Here is an 18,078-nt window from a genome sequence, read left to right as displayed (position 1 = left end):
GTTTGGCACAATCTCTAACACACTACGACAGCCATGAAGAAATCAGTCCCACAGCAGACAGGAGCCAAAGCCAGTCAGGAAACTCTCATTTATCCTTCCTTGGTAAAGGAAGTGCTGAAAATAAAGGAACCCAATCAATCCTCTGCCTGGGCGATGTGGGCTTGTCCCCTGGGTGGCAGAAGGGACCGATGGCCTGTTGGCATTCTCCGTCTGTCTGATCCATCAGCTGTGGGGTGAAATCAGAACAGAAGTGACAATGAGTCTGAGTCTCTACTAACGACGGCTGTCGAGGAAGAACGTTTCACCATCAGCCTACATCTCACCATTAATGGGTTGTAATGAGGGAGGGAGGAACTGCGAGTATTGATTCTGTGATTGAGTAAGATGTTGTAACATCTTACTCTGTAAGGTGATAAACGCTGATAGAGTTATGTGAATCTTCAGTCAGACACGTGTGATCGATATTTCTATCGCGCCGTTACGTCTCACTAGCAGGAAACACTCAGTTTGGTGACAGTTCATTTGTCTCTGATGAGAGGACGTTCAATCCAGGATGTAGACTCGTACCTGATCTTGATTTTCACCATATTGTGAATGTGACATCATCCTGAAAGTTGAATGTGCTTGTAACTTGAATGTGCTTGCAACTTTTCACAATGTCAGAATTAAAAAATGTAACATAATAATGATCTGTTTTTACCAAGAAACCAGTACAATGCTGCAATACACATGGCCGCTCACCACGCAGGATTACAGCTACTTGCAGGCCCATACCTAAAAACAAACAAGGTAACAGGCAAAAAGGCATTTTTATAACAGGGACCAACCAGAAAACTGGCCAACAGTCAGCACAGGACTGTTGTACTCATTCAAAGTGCAGCATGTCACGAAGGGGCGGTACCAAGGATGATGCATCCCAAGCAACCAAACACTTCCCCCTTTCATTTGCAAAACACAGGCACTAATTGGCTCATAAAACTTACCCAACTGACCAACCATGATTAAAGTACAAACACTGATAGGTTCACCTGTTCGGTTAACACCAGCCAATCATACTGTGTCTATACACACACACACACACACACACGCACACACACACAAACTTTATATGTACCTTATAGGACTTTTTTTTCAAATGGAAACATTTTTTTTATTTTAATTATAATAATTATTTATTATAATTGGTTACTAGTCAATTACTAGTCAATTACGGGTTACCAGTTGTTATAGTCAATAACAATATAATAATTATTATTATGAATTATATAATAATTTGTGTAAAAAAAAGTGTCTTAAATAGCTCAAAATCAGGATTTCTTGTTGTCCAATAGTCAGTGCATTTTTTTCCATCATGTATCATTGTAATCAAAATATTTTATTGTACTTTTCTTTTTGTAATGTTTCATACATTTTTTTAAAAAAGCCTTTAATACTAATTTGCTTAATTATACAACATTCAATTGTTTAAAAATTTCTTTTTTCTTATAAAAATGTGTCCATAAATCTTGCGTCAGCTCTGTTACTGTATCATATTTTGCTTTTAAATTGGTGGGATTATCTCTGACAACTATGTAAGATACAGGAAATGATGACACTTTCCCTCACTGAAAAGATCTGAAGCTCTGAAAAGTCTGTGTGCTCTCTCTGAGAAAATATTACTCTGCAAAGTTCTTATACCAAGAGTTATTCTGAAGAACTTCAACACTGTTACCACAATATCAAATGGAAAACAAAATGTATTACTCATCACAAATTGGGTTATTTCAATGTATTTTAATCATGATTTCATTAGTGCCATGTGCTCTTATAGCATTTATTTTAGCAAGGGGAGTTTTTGGCAAAAATAAAATAAAATAAAATTGTATTCTTTTATCGTCAAACTCTGTTACCAAGGTAGAATAACAATAGTGTTAGTTACTTTACAATTCTGTTAAAGGGTCAACTCTGTTCATTTTCACACACACACACAAAAGAAAAAAATATATAAAATCATTATTGAGATATGATGCACCCCTATAATATTCCAACAACATATCTCTTTTTAACTGGATATTGTATATAATACATTTTCATATGAAAAATATTTGCTCCAAGTGGACAATTCTGTGAAGACATTTTTAATGTATGCATATGAGAAATATTATCTCAGGGGGGCTTTTACACTGGGCTCGTTTGCTGTGGTCCGAGCACGAACGCGATTGTTCCTGGCGCCACCCGCCGCATTGGTCTGCTTTCACACTCAATAGCTGTGTCAAACCCAGGTGCATTTGTAGTGACCTTATGTCATTGCAAATGCACACGGAAAATGCATGGAGAACACAATGCGACTGAGCATAGTTGTTATTTTTTGTTATTTTGGTGCTATTATGCACAGCATAATAATTCATTTTAAATATTTAATTTAAATTAATTTAATTTTGACTTTTAGGAGTGTGTGGAATCAACCTCGGCTCTCTTGTGTGTTGATGAAACATTGATATCTACAGTGTTACGAATGACCGGGATAGTTTACTTCCTGAACAAGTGCGCACCCCAGTCTGTGTTGCTTGCACATTCACGCGAACCACGCCACAGTTCGGGAGCAACCGAACTCAGACCACTTTCTCCAGGTAGTCTCGGGTTCGGTACCTCAGGGCGCACCAGGGACTGATGACAACATTCATTTTATCGATTTTCCATGCGAACCACGTTCCAGACTAAACTGCCAGTGTGAAAGCACCCTGAAAGCCCCTTCAAATGTGGAATGTAAGGACTGTTTGTCTAATGATACAAGAATGATTTTTCCTTTTGTGGTTTATTGTTATTTCTACACATTGGCTAATTTGTTGACAAACAATACCTATAAAGCATTTCCATTAAAAAAAACACTAAATTATTTACTTTCATGTTGTTCCAAACCAGTTTTTTTTTTTTTTTCGTTTATGGAACACAAAAGGCATTACTTATACAGTAGCAGAGTATCCAAGCTGCTCTTTTCCATATAATGAGAGTGAATGGTGACCAGGCTACTAAGCAAGGTTTTCAAGACAAGAATTTCAATTACAATTTCAATTAAGAAATTTTCAGTTACATAATTTGCTCACCAGTGGATCTTCTGCAGTGAAGGGGTGCCATCAGAATTATTTTTTTCTTTGGCTAAAAAACATCCCCTTAAGCTTCATGGAAGAAAATCATACAGGTTTGGAACAACATGTAGGTGAGTAAATGACGCCATTTTATATTTTGGGTATAGTTTTGGGAAGCACTGAACTATTCCATTAAAATTTCAGTTGATATTTACTGTTAGCTAGTTCGGCTTTGAAATTGCTCATGTTAAACAGAGATTCTGGGTGTTGCAGATTCATGTGTTTGAAAAGTTTCATTGATGCACATTGCTGAGGCCTGTTCACACCATAACTATAAGGTTGTCTGACATTTTAAATGATTGAGCTCTTTAAAGTCCGAGGGTTTCTGACTGGACGATTTCATCCTTTGTGTCATTGGCCTCTTCTGTTCTCACAGAATTAGAATGATTTTTAAAAATGTTATAGTTATTGTTATAGTCCTTGGTGTTAACAGGCTTTAAGAACATTAGCGATGATTGTCATAATATTACAAACGTACTGGCACAAATTACAGACAAAGACGTGTTCAAATCAAAACAGAATTCAGGACAATGAATAATTTCAACAGGTATAACTTGCTTTGTCAGGTTGCCATGGTGAGGTATCTGTCTCGGCTGCACTGAAGAAAGGAACTGTCCCATGGATCCATCAATCAGTGGTACAAGAGACCGTCCATTGGTCTTGCAGCACTCAAGAACTCTCATTGACAGAGAGCAGCTGTTCCCTCAAGCCCTATTATGACACCATCAGTGAAATGCAGTGGAATTGTGTGACATGAAAATAATGAGGCAGGGATGAGCAGGACAAACATCAGTCTGAGGACACACTTTTTACCCTTCATTTTATCTCAATAGCACCAGCAATGTGTTATGAATGTCCATCATTAGGAGAGAGTCTGTTTGACCCGTAGGATTTCATGCCTTTGCTGAGTTTGGATCAAATATGTTTCTGACATATTCCTGTCATTGTTTTTATGTTTTATTTATTTATTTATTTATTGCAATGTAATGCAACAAATGTGCAACTGTCAAGGAAAACACTGCTGCTGCTCATTTATGGAATTACATCTGCTTCAATAAAAATGAACAAAACTTTATAAAGCTCAACGTAACTTTTTCAGAAACTATCAAAAATATGCCATTTCAAAAGAAGAAAAACACAATGAAAATGAAAAAATTTTACTAATTCAGTCGCACAAATTTAACAGGCTCTTCAAATATGCTTCATTCTTTGTTAATGTTTTTCAAGATTTGTTTTCGCTAATCGTGGATTCTGAATGCATTGCCACAGATTTTGCTTTAGCTTTGCAGTTTTTCGTTTGGTGTTTTGACAAAAACTTCTCGTGGGGGTGGGGTTAACAGTGATCTACTCTGATTGGATAGTGAGCTTTTGATGGACAGGTGCTCTCTGACCGGGAAGTGGTCTACAGATGCGGATGCATACAAATCACCATGAGAGCTTTTTTTATTTTTATTTTTTTATTAATGCAGAGAACAAGAACATACAAAAGTATAAACATACATCACATAATATCAGCCACAAAAAAACAACAAAAAATACGATAAAGATTAAAATAGAACTAAAGAAAAGAGGGCCAAAATCTAAACAAAATTACACAAGGAGATCAAAGGCAGAGCAATTTAACAGTCCTTATAGCTTTCTTATTAGTAGATACTGAGATTACATTCAAATAGTTTTCCATTTCTTTCTTTTAGGAAAACAGAAAAGACAGGTTTACAGTTGGAGAATTTGCATTTGTGAGCTTAAAAGAAATTAATTTCACTTTGTCTGTGAAAAAGTATTTTTGCGGTAGAGACCAGATTTAATCACCGTGAGAGCTTTCCACTGAGTGGTGTCTGTAGACTACTTCCCAGTCAGAGAGCACCTGTCCATCAAAAGCTCACTATCCAATCAGAGTAGATCACTGTTAACCCCGCGCCCATGAGAGGTTTGTGTCAAAACAACAAACGAAAAACTGCAAAGCTAAAGCGAAATCTGTGGCAATGCATGCAGAATCCACGATTAGCGAAAACGAATCTTGAAAAACATTAACAAAGAATGAAGCATATTTGAAGAGCCTGTTAAATTTGTGCGACTGAGTTCTTTTTGTTTGTGTGTGTGTGTTTTTCTTCTTTTGTAATGGCATATTTTTGCTAGTTTCTGAAAAAGTTTCGTTCATTTTTATTGAAGCAAATGTAATTCCATACTCTTATGGAAATTATTAGTTATTATTTCAAATAATTAAATAGATCTATGCTAGCTGTAGGAACTGGAATATTAATAAACATAATTTAGAGTTCATATGGGTTATAGTTCAGTTACTTGTTCTGTTTTGTGGTTTTATGTAAAAATACAAATTTTCGTTTAAAGTTACCCTTGCTGAGATTAATTATCCTTTGAAATACCTGTGAGCCAGTTTAGGGCAGCTACAGTTTTAAATGCACTCAAAAAAATAACTCTTTGAACGAACATAAAAAAATCATGGAAAGGATTTCCACATGATTAATTTGCTTTATTTCAGCATTATGCAATTCTGTTGCTCCAATTTAATGTACTTACATTGGGTCAACTTAATTTATTAACGTTGATTCAACTTATTTACTATGGTTGGGCAAAGCTTAATTTAATAGTGTCAGCCCAACTAATCTGCAATGTTTTGGACAATGTTTTTAATAATTAAGTTCATTTTACAAAATACGTTTAAGTAAACTTAACAACCCTTAATAGAGTCAACAAACAACAAATGAGTTAATTGTACCTGAAAATGTTAAATAATGATGACATAAATTTGAATAATGCCATTTTAGGAATGCCACCCCCTTGCATTAGGATCATGAGCAGCTGATTAATATTATTTTTCATTCAAACCTTTATATAATTACAGCTTATCAAGAATATTACAAACATATTTAAATTACAAAGCAACATTTCAAACTGTTTGTTTCTTTGTTTGTTTTGTTCTAAAACTTATTAGAACAACTTAATTGCTATAAGTTGTATTACTCATCTACCTATCTAATGGTGCTACACTTCTCCAAGAGGGTGACAGAATAACAATTACCCATAATACACTGCAGAAATCCTCAGCCAATGAGATGCAAGTCTGTGTTGGTTTCACTAATATGTTACCTTTACGCAAAAATGTTATGTTGGCCGAACAAATAATTTTTAAGTAAAGCTGACAATACACACTCTTTTGTTGAATGAACTAGATTAAATCAAGTTCACATTGTTAAATAAATTTTTTTAAGTAATCATAACATGAACGGATTAAGTAAAATTAGCAAAGGTGAAAGTACATTTTTTTGAGTGTGTTAGTGCCACATTTAAAAGAGTAAATACAGTGTGTGCTAGGGAAGTTCCTACTAATGAGTTTGAAAATCAGAATTATAATGACAATGTGCATTAAAATGATTTTTAAATCCTATATATATATAGACACACACATATATATAAATATGGTAAATAGTTCTACTGTACATCATTACAATATTTCAGAATATTACTATTTTTACTGCATTTCTGATGAAATAAATGCGGTCTTTGTGAGAATAAGAGATTCCTTTAAAAAAACATTTAAACATTTTCCCAAACCCCTCAGTTTTGAATTAAAACAGTCTATCTGCTTTTGCTAAACCGTCACCTTGGAATTATACAATTCTGACATTTTTATTAAAATTGAGTTATTCACATATTCTTATTCCGTGATTAACTTTTTTTTTACACTGTAATGTTTCTTTTGTAAGCTGTGTAGAATTTTGTGCCTTTTTTAGAAAACAAAAAGGGTTCTATCTACAGAAGTCCATGAAATGCTAAATCTTTGAAGCTCAATATCCCAAAACTGTTCAGAAGGCATGCAGACAGAACCTTATAATTCCATCGTGGCGAAACTTCAAATCATTTCAATGAGCATGTAAGGAGCAACTGGACCAGTGGCATCTGTAGAGACCAGGCCTCACCTCTCTGTGCCCTGACAAACACGTAACAGCCCCTATACACCACACTCCACACTCTAACACCTCATCTCTCTGAAAGAAAGAAGCAGACAGACACACACACACTTCCCTCTCCTCTAGAGAGTACGTAACTAGGTCATTCTATCCCATATGCGAGCACATCCTGAGCTCTGTCAGGTAGCACAACTCTCTCTCTCTCTCAAAGCTGAAACAAAAGTCAAATCTAATCAGTCCAACCACAGTTCAGTCAACTATAATGCCACACTGTTTATTCACTGTACAATGTTTGGAAATCAAATCCCACTGGGAACAAATTTTTTACAAAAGATAAACACACTTGACACAAACGAAACATCCATTACACAAAAACAAAGTCTAATGAGTGCAGCTTCTGACTAAAATGATAAAATGATAAATTTTGTTAAAACAACAAGACCCCTCGGTGAGCATGAGAGGGGTTGAGATCCATTTATCACACTGGTGTTGTGTTAATTTAGCTAAAAATATGAGCCGGGTGTCTAAATCATTGAGTGGATGTTATTCAACAAAGAATAAACATCAATTTCGAACAAAATCTTCTCTTTTCTAATGCCTCCTGTTCTGTTCAAATCTTTTAATAGGTATATTTCAAATGTTCCGGTGTGCTTCATAGACTATTATACTCTTATGATCTATGGCTTACAATTTATTTTAAACACTCTGTAGTTTTACTTTTTATCAGGAAGTTATAGCCATCAGTGTATGACCTACAAAATTCACCACCATCGCTACACTTTCAGTATTTCTGAAGGTCACACAGAACTGCAGAATAACCCAGAAATGTCTTGAATTGCTTGATGTTGGTGGTCATTATTTCATTGAGTTAGAGGAATGCTCTGAATGCCAAAAATAAAAATTACCCCCCTTTGAAACAATGCCGCATATCCAAAGTTAACAAATACCACCTGGATCATTCAGACAGCCGTAAGAATAATAATGAGACAAAACAAACTCATTACAACTGTAATGCGTCGTGCTGGGAGTATCCTGTTATGAGGATGTCTGGCTCTATCAGTCATTGATAGGAAGTTAATTTTGGATGGAGAAATCAGTCCATCCATTACCTCTGACTTTATCCTACTGATCTTAAACTCAAAAGTTAACCCTGTAAAAAAGGTTTTTTTTTAAGAATTGTACTTTATTTATAAAATAAAGGCAAGTAGAAGATAGCAAAGTTTTGATCATGTTGATAATTTAGAGGCTTTTTGCATATCAAATATGATGCAGTAAGCTTTAGAGTTAATGAACAGCCAAATTAAGTAGAAAACAAAAACAAAGATCTAGCCTTAACCCAAATGATTTGGTGCTGCAAAACCTGAAGCAAGTTCATGCAAAACAGTCCAAATATATCAGTGACCTGATGAAATCCTTTAAAAATGGGCCAAAATATCTTTATGTGGACATGAAGAGCTGAAAATTAAACATGCTTTGTAAAGTTCATTCTGCATGGCATGTGTACTACTAAACAGAGCAGTTTAATTTAGATGCCATAAATAAGTCATCATGAATGAGTCATGATCATTAACAGCAGCAGGTCAGTGATGACATATGAATTAATGGGCATGTAAGCATGCTGTAAATGTTCTCCAGGGTCAATAACAACGTAATATGTTTTACGGTGCGCTCCTTGCGTCAGTGAATGTTTAATACTCAATTATGGTTTTCTGGCTCTGCCAGTAGAGGCTGGTTTACGATCAATGATAAAACTGCATGCAAGCTTCATTTGAATATTCCCTGTAAAACACATTGAGAGTGTGTAAGCTACATTAGGATGACACAGCATGCATCCTCTCCACTCAGTGAGCAATGACACTTTCAAAACAAAGAGCTCCTCTTCTCACACTGCTCTTCACTGATCGCTCGAACCATGACGCACCCACTTTGACCGACCACCTCCATGGGCCTCATCACACTTTCAACTCATATAGCCTCTGAAACAAGACTAAGCACTTTGCTGTCCTCAAACCCCGCTGGTGGAATTAACTTTCTGTACATGTGTGAACAGCAAAAGTCACCCCTTTCAAAGCTTGTGACTGGCTAAAAAAATAAAAATAAATTTAAAACAGAATTCTCCAGTTCTCCTTTAAATCAGATACACAATTAACATCTTGTTTTATATATATATATATATATATATATATATATATATATATATATATATATATATATATATATATATATATACATACATATATATATATATAGTTAAAAGATGCATACTTGTAATAAACAAATTCATTATCAAGATGTTTTTATCTTCAAAACACTGTGTTTGGCTAAAATGCTATTCTTATATCCATAATATTGCTTTTTCCAGTAAAGTTATTATAGATTATAGACCGATATATTTTTCATTTTTGGATGAACTTTTCCTCTAAATTAAGTTTAAGGCTGTTTAGATATTTCTGCTGAAATAATACTGATTTATTGTACTGACAGTACTGATCTTTTTCTGATATAAAATTGATCATGACAGAAATCTTGTGCTTTATATTAGGTAGTAATTATTTTTCCCAGCATATTTTTGAGCTGCATGCTTGACATTTATACACCATTGAAGTTAAAACTCTTTGAAGTTGCTTTGGATAAGCGCCTGGTTAATGCCCTAAATGTACAACCATATTTTTAGACAGTGAGTGGAAACAGGAGAAAACAGGAGGAAAATGAAAACACAATGGTAGTATTGTCAAATGTTATAGCATTTAAAGTTGCAGTTAAAATAACAGTTTTAATATATTCTTAAATGAAATTTATTCTTGTGATGGCACAGCTGAATTTTTAGCAATTCAAAATTAGCTAAAAAATTAGCATCAATTTGTTAAAACCATGATACATTTTATGAGGATTCTTTCATAAAAAGAAAGTTAAAAAGAACAGCATTTGAAATAATAATCTTTTGCAACAACAACAACAACAAAAACAAACAAAATTCTCTAAACACCCGATACTGAATTTAATCAGGTTTTAAAACACGCTAAATAGTGCTGCACAATTTGGAAGTGCAAAAATGTAGTGCAAACACATCCCTCCAATGCAAATTCAGCTTTTTGCAGAATATGTTACATTCACAAAACTCAGAAAACAGATAGTATGTAAATAAATATAAGCATATTATTACCATCATCATCACCATCATCATTATTTTTATTTATTTTTTAATGTTGTTTGTGGTTTTATTTAAGAATTACAGCTTCTAAATGTAATTAATTTCTAATATTTTGGGTCTGTTTGTTCCATGACCCGATTTGCATAATTCCTTGAGTGAATTGAATGCTAAAACATCACGGACAGTGCAAGAAAAGAAACATTAGTGATCCCCCACCCCAGTTTCTGGTTTGTTCTAATGAATACTACATGAGCTTGTGACTTATGTCATGCGGGGTTTCACTGAATTGCACTAGATTATATTTGGTGATCAGCAGTTCTGAGTAGTTTACATATCTGATATTTTAGGAGAGGAAGTCTGTGTGGTGCCGGCGGTGCTGTGTTGTTTATGGAGCTTTGAGACTCATGAAGTCAAGGTAATGTTGGGTCAGCTTATTGCCAGTGTGACAGGACAAAATTTTCCATTTCGTATGACAAGAGTGATATGTGTGTTTACAGAGGGCCAGTTCTGCCTCTGCTTTCTCCCCTTATAGAGTAAGACAGCCAGCAAAGGGTCCTCAGCATACTGTTATGCTGTTCAAGAGGTTAACGCACCGAATATGTGTATACACGCACGTGTGTGGTCTGGGAAGAGAGGGGGAGCCGCGTACGACGTGCACCTGGGTGCCAAAACAGCTTTTTAGTGCTGACGTAAATCAACACGTGTACGTGGAGAAACACACACACACACCCTTGATTGCACACTAATATACACACTTACGCAGTGCCTTTGGGCCTTGAATACAGTAACCTTTAACAGACTCGCCACAGCTGTGGCTCCTATAGTCTCCCTGCAGCTTATTTATTCAGCCTCATGGCGGGGAACATCACTGTACTTCAGTTATCAGAGAGACGCACAGCACATACGCACCTATTAAAACAGCGGCATATGATCAAAGATTTAAGTCCCCAGATCTCTGCTGAGAAACACGAATTACAGCCTGAAGGTCACACAGAGGTTATTCTGATGGGTAAGGATATGCTGTAGGATATGAAGTCTATCGAGGAATATATTTCTGGTTTTCTGTCTATAAAGACCTTTTTAAGATTTGCAGATGGGGCTATGAGGTACATAAGTCAAAAAAAAAAAGCTTGAGAAACACTGCCATAATGCAGATCTGTGAGAGGGAGATAAGTTATCATGCTGAAATGTTTTTATTCAACTGAACTAATCAACCTTTATGGAAATTTCCAAATAAAATTTTAGGGTCTAGTGCTTGAAAGTTGGCATATACTGTAAAAGGCATGACATTTCAAAACAGATTTAGCCATTTTGATGGATATCTGCTCTACTCCTCGCTTTAAGAACACACACACGTTTTCAACCGTAGAGGAGACTTTCAACTGATTTAGACTGTTTTTATAATGAGCTAATTATATTTTATATGCTTTACCCTACCTCATATTCACAAATAAAATTAATTAAAACATTACTTAGTACATTCATTAAAATTCTTAATGCAATCACCCTCATGTCATTCTAAATGACTTTGATTAATATTTGACACACAAACTAAGATATTTTAAACCTCAAAACTTTAAAGATCCAAAAAGGTTATGAAGGCATAATAAAATGAATGAATGAATTGAGCACTCTTGGGAATGAATGAATGAATGAATGAATGAATGAATGAATGAATGAATGAATGAATGATGCATTTATATAGCACTTTATTGTGTATTGTTTTACACCCAAAGCGCTTCATAATCATGTAGGCGGTCTCTCCTCAACCACCACCAGTAAACATTTACATTTATATATATATACTGTATATATATATATATATATATATATATATATATATATATATATATATATATATATATATATATATACACATCACAGTGGCCAAAGTGAGACACAAATAGTGCCCTCAAAATACAGTGCTAAATATATATACTATTTGTGTCTCACTTTGGCCACTGTGATTTAAAAATCAGAATTTATGAATTTGTGACTCAGAGCTAAATGCACATCAGCATGAATCACAACTGAACTGCACACCATTGCTCTGATGTGTCACTCTCAGCAGAGCACTAAAAGTGACCGATCTGTCTACGACAGGCCTCTGGTGTGTTCACAGCGAGGTTAGAGGAGACAACTGAACCGAGTTTGCTCACCTTACTTCTTCCTTAAAACTTCCTACTAGAGGAAAGAGGAAGCTAAAACATCAGTCACACCCTCGCTGGACCCATCACCTAACCTTACATTTACATTAATACATTAAATGATATAACCACGATCATTTACACAGCCTGTAATTAGGTGTATTACTGGAGTCTGAGTTTGCTCCCTGTCAGAACACTGAAACGGCTGTAGTTAAATTGATTAATGGTTTCCTTCTAACCGCAGACAGTGGACGTGTTTCCGTGCCTGTGATTGTAAATTTAAACTCATTGTTGGATGCTATTGATCAGTCTATTCTCTTTGACAGGATATTTAAGAGGAGCCTTCAGGCAAAACTCTTTCCTTACTCTGATAGTGCCTTCTTGTGTCTGTCCGAAAAAAGTTACACTAGACTACAGGCTTTATAAATACTTCAGGAACTAATAAGTGTATTACGAAGAAATTTTGTGGAGTTGTATTTCTTCGCCAGTGTCAAGTTAAGTGAGTGATTTTAGAAAAAGTACCATGGTTCACTCAACTAAAAAAGTTTGCATTTAGGGTGCATTTTTACACTGTCGCCACTGATCTGAGTTTATTGGTATTCTTCAGAACCTTCAGGCCCACTTTGAGAGCTAAGAGTCCCAGCAGAGTTAATTAGGCTTTATTTTGCTTACTGATGCAGCGAATCTGTGGATACACATATCAGAATCCGCTCCACGCTCAACAACACGCTTCCATCACAAGGCACGCCAGCACGCTAAATCCATCAAGGATTTCCAAAGCTGATAACTGCTGAGGACTCATCCACTGAGCCACGTTTGAAGGAGAGAAAAAAAGAAGGATATAAATAATTCATACGTACACAATATGAAGAGAACAGAAATGAAGTTCCAGTGGCCTGATTTTGGGCCTGGAGAACAGCAGTGCATATGGCTTTGTGTTTGCACATTAATTTGCAGGACTGCTTAAGATTTTGGTACAAAAACACAAATTAATTGCTATTAAATGACAGCAGAAGGATAATTATGAATGCACGAATGCCCACAGAATTATTATTCTAGGATACAAGCAAAATAATCACTGGATTTTCCAAAGTTTGTCAAGACAGTGACATCAAATCTTTAAAAGATAATCAAAGTTTTGCCTGAGGCACTTAATAGCAATTAAACTAGAGAGAATGACTTGTTTTATGAGTTGTTTACTTATTTTTCCACAACATAATAGGCCTAGTGTTTACACATTTTCCGCTATTTCTTAAACAGCTGCGTCATTATTTCAGTATTTTTTAGTATCAGCCTATAATTGCCTTACAAAATAGTTCAAATACCCTCGTACCTAACATGCATAAGCAAAGCGAAGTATGATTGATGGTTTTACACATCACTCAAACAGCTCTTTCTGTCTAAGTGGGCGGCTCTTGGCTAAAATAAGCTATCGACCCGACCTTTTGAAGTCTAGTCAGAGATCTGGCTGAGCGAGACCACCATAACACTCGCATGCACATTATCATTATTACATTTAAAGTTACACACAAATCTTTTTTAATCCTGATAATTTAACCTACTTCCGATACATCTGCCTTAATACTTTCTGATTTAAGCGTTTCTTAAATTTAGCATAACGAATCAAAATGATCGAGAAGTCGTAGAGGGTGTTTTAAATGTAATTTTAGAATATGGATAGCTGAAACATGGGCTGCGAATGACTTTGCAAATCAATTACCTCGTCCTCATTTTTATATTGTTTTCAGGTAACACAGCTGCGGCAAGCAGGGTGAGCCCACTATAAAGTAAGGTGAAATCAGCGCGCTGTCAAACAGTGTGAGTGGCGCGAAAGCGAGTATATACTGCCTCTGTGCGTCTCGCGCTCTCTCTGCTCCACGAACACGGATCGTGCGCGCAGCTTCTAACTAGAGAGCGCGAGACCTGGTAGCGGAGAGACCTCGGGGCGGGAGAAAGGGAGTGTGCTGGTGTATGTAGAAAAAAGAGAGAGAACGAAAACGAGAGAGAGAGAGGTTGGAAAAAGACTACCACCTCTATCCATCAGCCGAGCATCCTCGGGGAAGTCACTTCGAGCGCGCGAGCTGTCGGTGCGGCATTTCTGCCCGTCCGAGCAAATGGATCATTAAACAGCGCAGGATGTGACTGAGGGACCCAGAAAAAACAATAACAAAATAAAGTATTATTTTTCGCTGCTCCAATTACGCTGGTTAGTCACTTGTTTTTTCTTTCACCAGGGTTTTTGTTTTCTCTTTTCATCATTAATGTGCGGATGTTTCGGCGAACAGTTTCGAAGTGATGTCAGGAGGAAATGTCATAAATGCAGCTGAATGAATGAAAAGTTCAAAGATTTTTCATGGGTAAGTAACTACAAATTCAACTGTTGAAAATGAGTTTGTTGTGTTTTACCATTTGGACCATTAATAATAATAATAATAATAATAATAATAATAATTACTGTAATAACAATAATATTGATTAGCCTTGTTCATTATACAATTTTTATTAAGGCGCAGCTGTGGATAACCGCAGTTAAAGTGTTAACAGTGCCCGTCTTGATTCTCGTAAAGTACGAACTAGCCTACAGCACTGTCAGTGTTTAGCGACCGATATTTCGTGGCGTTTTATTGTTTTGCATTAAACTCAACAGGTTCGCATCTGTTTCTAACTGCAGTTGCTGAAGGGCACTGTGTGTCTCGAGCACAAACCGTATCTTACCCTCTGGGGTCTCTCTTAGATGAGCTGAGAATAAATAGTTTTAAAATCAGCTTTCTTTACGAATTGTCATGATGCATGTGTTCTATAATGTTGTATATGGGCTGTTACTATAAAAACAGACATGGTAAAACCTGTCTGGTAAAACAGATGTTATTCAATAGTCTTTAAAACTATACTATTATTGCAGAGTCACAGTATGTTAGAATACAATATATTAGTGTCGGAATATATGCATTGTTTTATCTGCACCCTTTAATGCAAAGTATGGGCTATAAATGATACAAATGTACAACTGTCTTGTTTTGCTGTTTATCTATTTTGTACTTTGCTTTGAGGGAGAAAACGTGATTCTAAATAATAGGTTTGAGGTTTGAGGTCTGATATAGTCTACCATTTTTTGCCCGTTCTTTCCTGTCCATATCTTGTATTTTTGATTTTCTGTACTTCTTTTTACTGTACTCTACATGATTGCGTCCCTTTTACCTCTGCCTCTCTATTCTGCTTGCATCCTGTTCATTCTTGCCATCTTTTCACTCCCATTTCACATCTGTCTCACTCTCTCCCACTGGAACTCTTTCCTCTTCCTGTCCTCCCACATTTGCCAACCTCTCACTCGCTCCTATCTTCCCATCTTCCTGTCTCTCTCTATGTAGATGGGGTCTAATCTAATGTCAAGCTGGTTGTGAAGGTGTTTGATCTGGTCCCCTCGACCCCAGCCGGAGTCCCCATGGCTGCTGGAGTGGCAGCCTGGCTCCCCTTTGCTCGGGCGGCGGCCATAGGATGGATGCCCGTGGCCAACCTGCCCATGCCCGTCGCACCGTCCAATAAGAACAAGCATCAGGACGAACTTATTATCCTCAACGTCAGTGGCCGACGCTTCCAGACCTGGCGCAACACGCTAGACCGTTACCCTGATACACTCCTGGGGAGCTCCGAAAAAGAATTCTTCTTCAATGAGGAAACTAGGGAGTATTTCTTTGACCGAGATCCGGATGTGTTCAGAAGTATTCTTAACTTCTACCGCACAGGGAAGCTGCACTACCCACGCTACGAGTGCATCTCTGCTTACGACGAGGAGCTGGCATTCTTTGGAATCATTCCCGAAATCATCAGCGACTGCTGTTATGAAGAGTACAAGGACCGCAAGAGGGAGAACGTGGAGCGTCTTATGGATGACCTTGAGGACAACAAAGACAGCAAACTCCCCAACATGACTTTCCGCGAGACCATGTGGAGGGCCTTTGAGAACCCACACACTAGCACCATGGCGCTGGTTTTCTACTATGTAACCGGATTCTTCATCGCCATATCTGTCATCACCAACGTGGTTGAAACGGTTCCTTGCGGTTATATGCCGAACCAGAGAGACATCCCTTGTGGTGAGCGCTACACAGAGGCGTTTTTCTGCATGGACACAGCTTGCGTAATGATCTTTACGGTGGAGTATCTGATGCGACTGTTCGCGGCGCCCAGCAGGTACCGCTTCATGAGAAGCGTGATGAGTATTATCGATGTGGTGGCCATCTTGCCGTATTACATTGGGCTCGTCATGACCAACAACGAGGACGTAAGCGGAGCTTTTGTCACGCTACGGGTGTTCCGCGTCTTCCGGATCTTTAAATTCTCCCGCCACTCCCAGGGTCTCCGGATCCTTGGCTACACGCTGAAGAGCTGTGCATCCGAGCTCGGTTTCCTCCTCTTCTCCCTCACCATGGCCATCATCATCTTTGCCACAGTCATGTTCTACGCTGAGAAAGGCTCCTCGTCCAGCAAGTTCACCAGCATCCCGGCCTCCTTCTGGTACACCATTGTAACCATGACAACACTAGGGTGAGTCATTTTGTCTCCGAATGACTTCTCTCTGTATATTTTTACACTTTTTAACCCTGAATGCACATCAAGTCACACCCCTCATGCATTTCAGAGGGTAAGACTTAAAGGGATAGTCCACCCATCACTGTGTACAGAAATTGTACCTTCAGTCGTATAGGAGCTTGGCACCTTAAAGGGACAAATGTATAACTTATTTAGGCCTAAGGGGTTCAAAATAGAACCTTAGGGGTACATATAACTACTCCAAAAGGCACTAATATGTACCTTTTAGGGGTAAATGAGGTAAAAAGTTGTTCATTTAAGGATACTGCATCAGTGACAAACTGTTGTACCCCTAAAGGTAAAATTTTTCCACAACCTTTCTGACAGTGGAATTAAGATTTCTGTCATTGTTTACCCTCATGTCATTCAAAATCTGTATGCAAACACAACACAGAAGAAGATATTGTAAGAATGTTTTAGTTCATACAGTGAAAGTTAATCGGGTCCAGTGTTGACATGGTAGCACTTTATTTTACAGTCCTTTTCCCCATGTACAGTACATACTATGTACTTATTATAGTAATTACAATAACTATGTAATAACTAGGTACTAACCCTGAACCTACCCCTAAACCTAACCCTACCCCATGTAGTTACCTTGTATTACCAGAACTTTCTTAGATAAATATACTGTAAGTATACTATGAGTAAATGTAAGTACACATACTGTAAAATAAAGTGCAACCGTTGACATTCTTCATTTGTGTTATGTACAATAAAGTAAGTCATATACTTTCGGAGCATCATGTGGGTGAGTAAATGATGACAGAATTTTCTTTTTTGGGTGAACTATCCCTGTAAGTACACCCATGTGCAAGGTCTTTTAAACCACCAAAGTGCAACTTAAACAAACACAACTGTTTACAGTATAACATTACACCTCATCGAAAGAGAATCCGTTTCCCTGCAGCTTGTGGATTTTCTTCCTTCTTTTAACTGCTATTAGCATCTAACCCTAATGACCATGATTGCTGACTGCAGTCATGCCTGCCTGAAGCAGCGGTAGGTTTGGATTTAACTCGCTGCCCCAGGCTAGACTTTATTCATCCCTATTATGCACCAATTAATATTTAAGCGTGTGTGAAGCAAGCAGAAGAACATCCTTCAGCATTTCTCCCACACATTAACAACAGAAG

At 37.1% G+C, this 18,078-nt stretch overlaps 1 protein-coding gene across 3 annotated transcripts in view; it reads left to right on the top strand.

Moving 5' to 3' along the window:
* The first annotated feature begins 14,176 nt into the window (after positions 1 to 14,176).
* The window catches only part of LOC113107538 (potassium voltage-gated channel subfamily D member 3-like), a 90,446-nt gene continuing 86,544 nt past the window's right edge, over positions 14,177 to 18,078 (top strand). For all 3 annotated transcript variants that reach the window (XM_026270132.1, XM_026270130.1, XM_026270129.1), the window contains exons 1-2: positions 14,177 to 14,709; positions 15,721 to 16,897. In XM_026270132.1, coding sequence (XP_026125917.1) covers positions 15,795 to 16,897 — 1,103 coding nt within the window. In that variant the 5' untranslated portion in view covers positions 14,177 to 14,709; positions 15,721 to 15,794. The remainder of the gene's footprint in view (positions 14,710 to 15,720; positions 16,898 to 18,078) is intronic.

Source organism: Carassius auratus, chromosome 8 (assembly GCF_003368295.1).
Source record: "Carassius auratus strain Wakin chromosome 8, ASM336829v1, whole genome shotgun sequence".
Classification (NCBI taxonomy): Eukaryota; Metazoa; Chordata; class Actinopteri; order Cypriniformes; family Cyprinidae; genus Carassius; species Carassius auratus.
The sequence above is the reverse complement of the archived record's forward strand: the minus strand, read 5'-3'. Positions and strand labels throughout refer to the sequence as shown.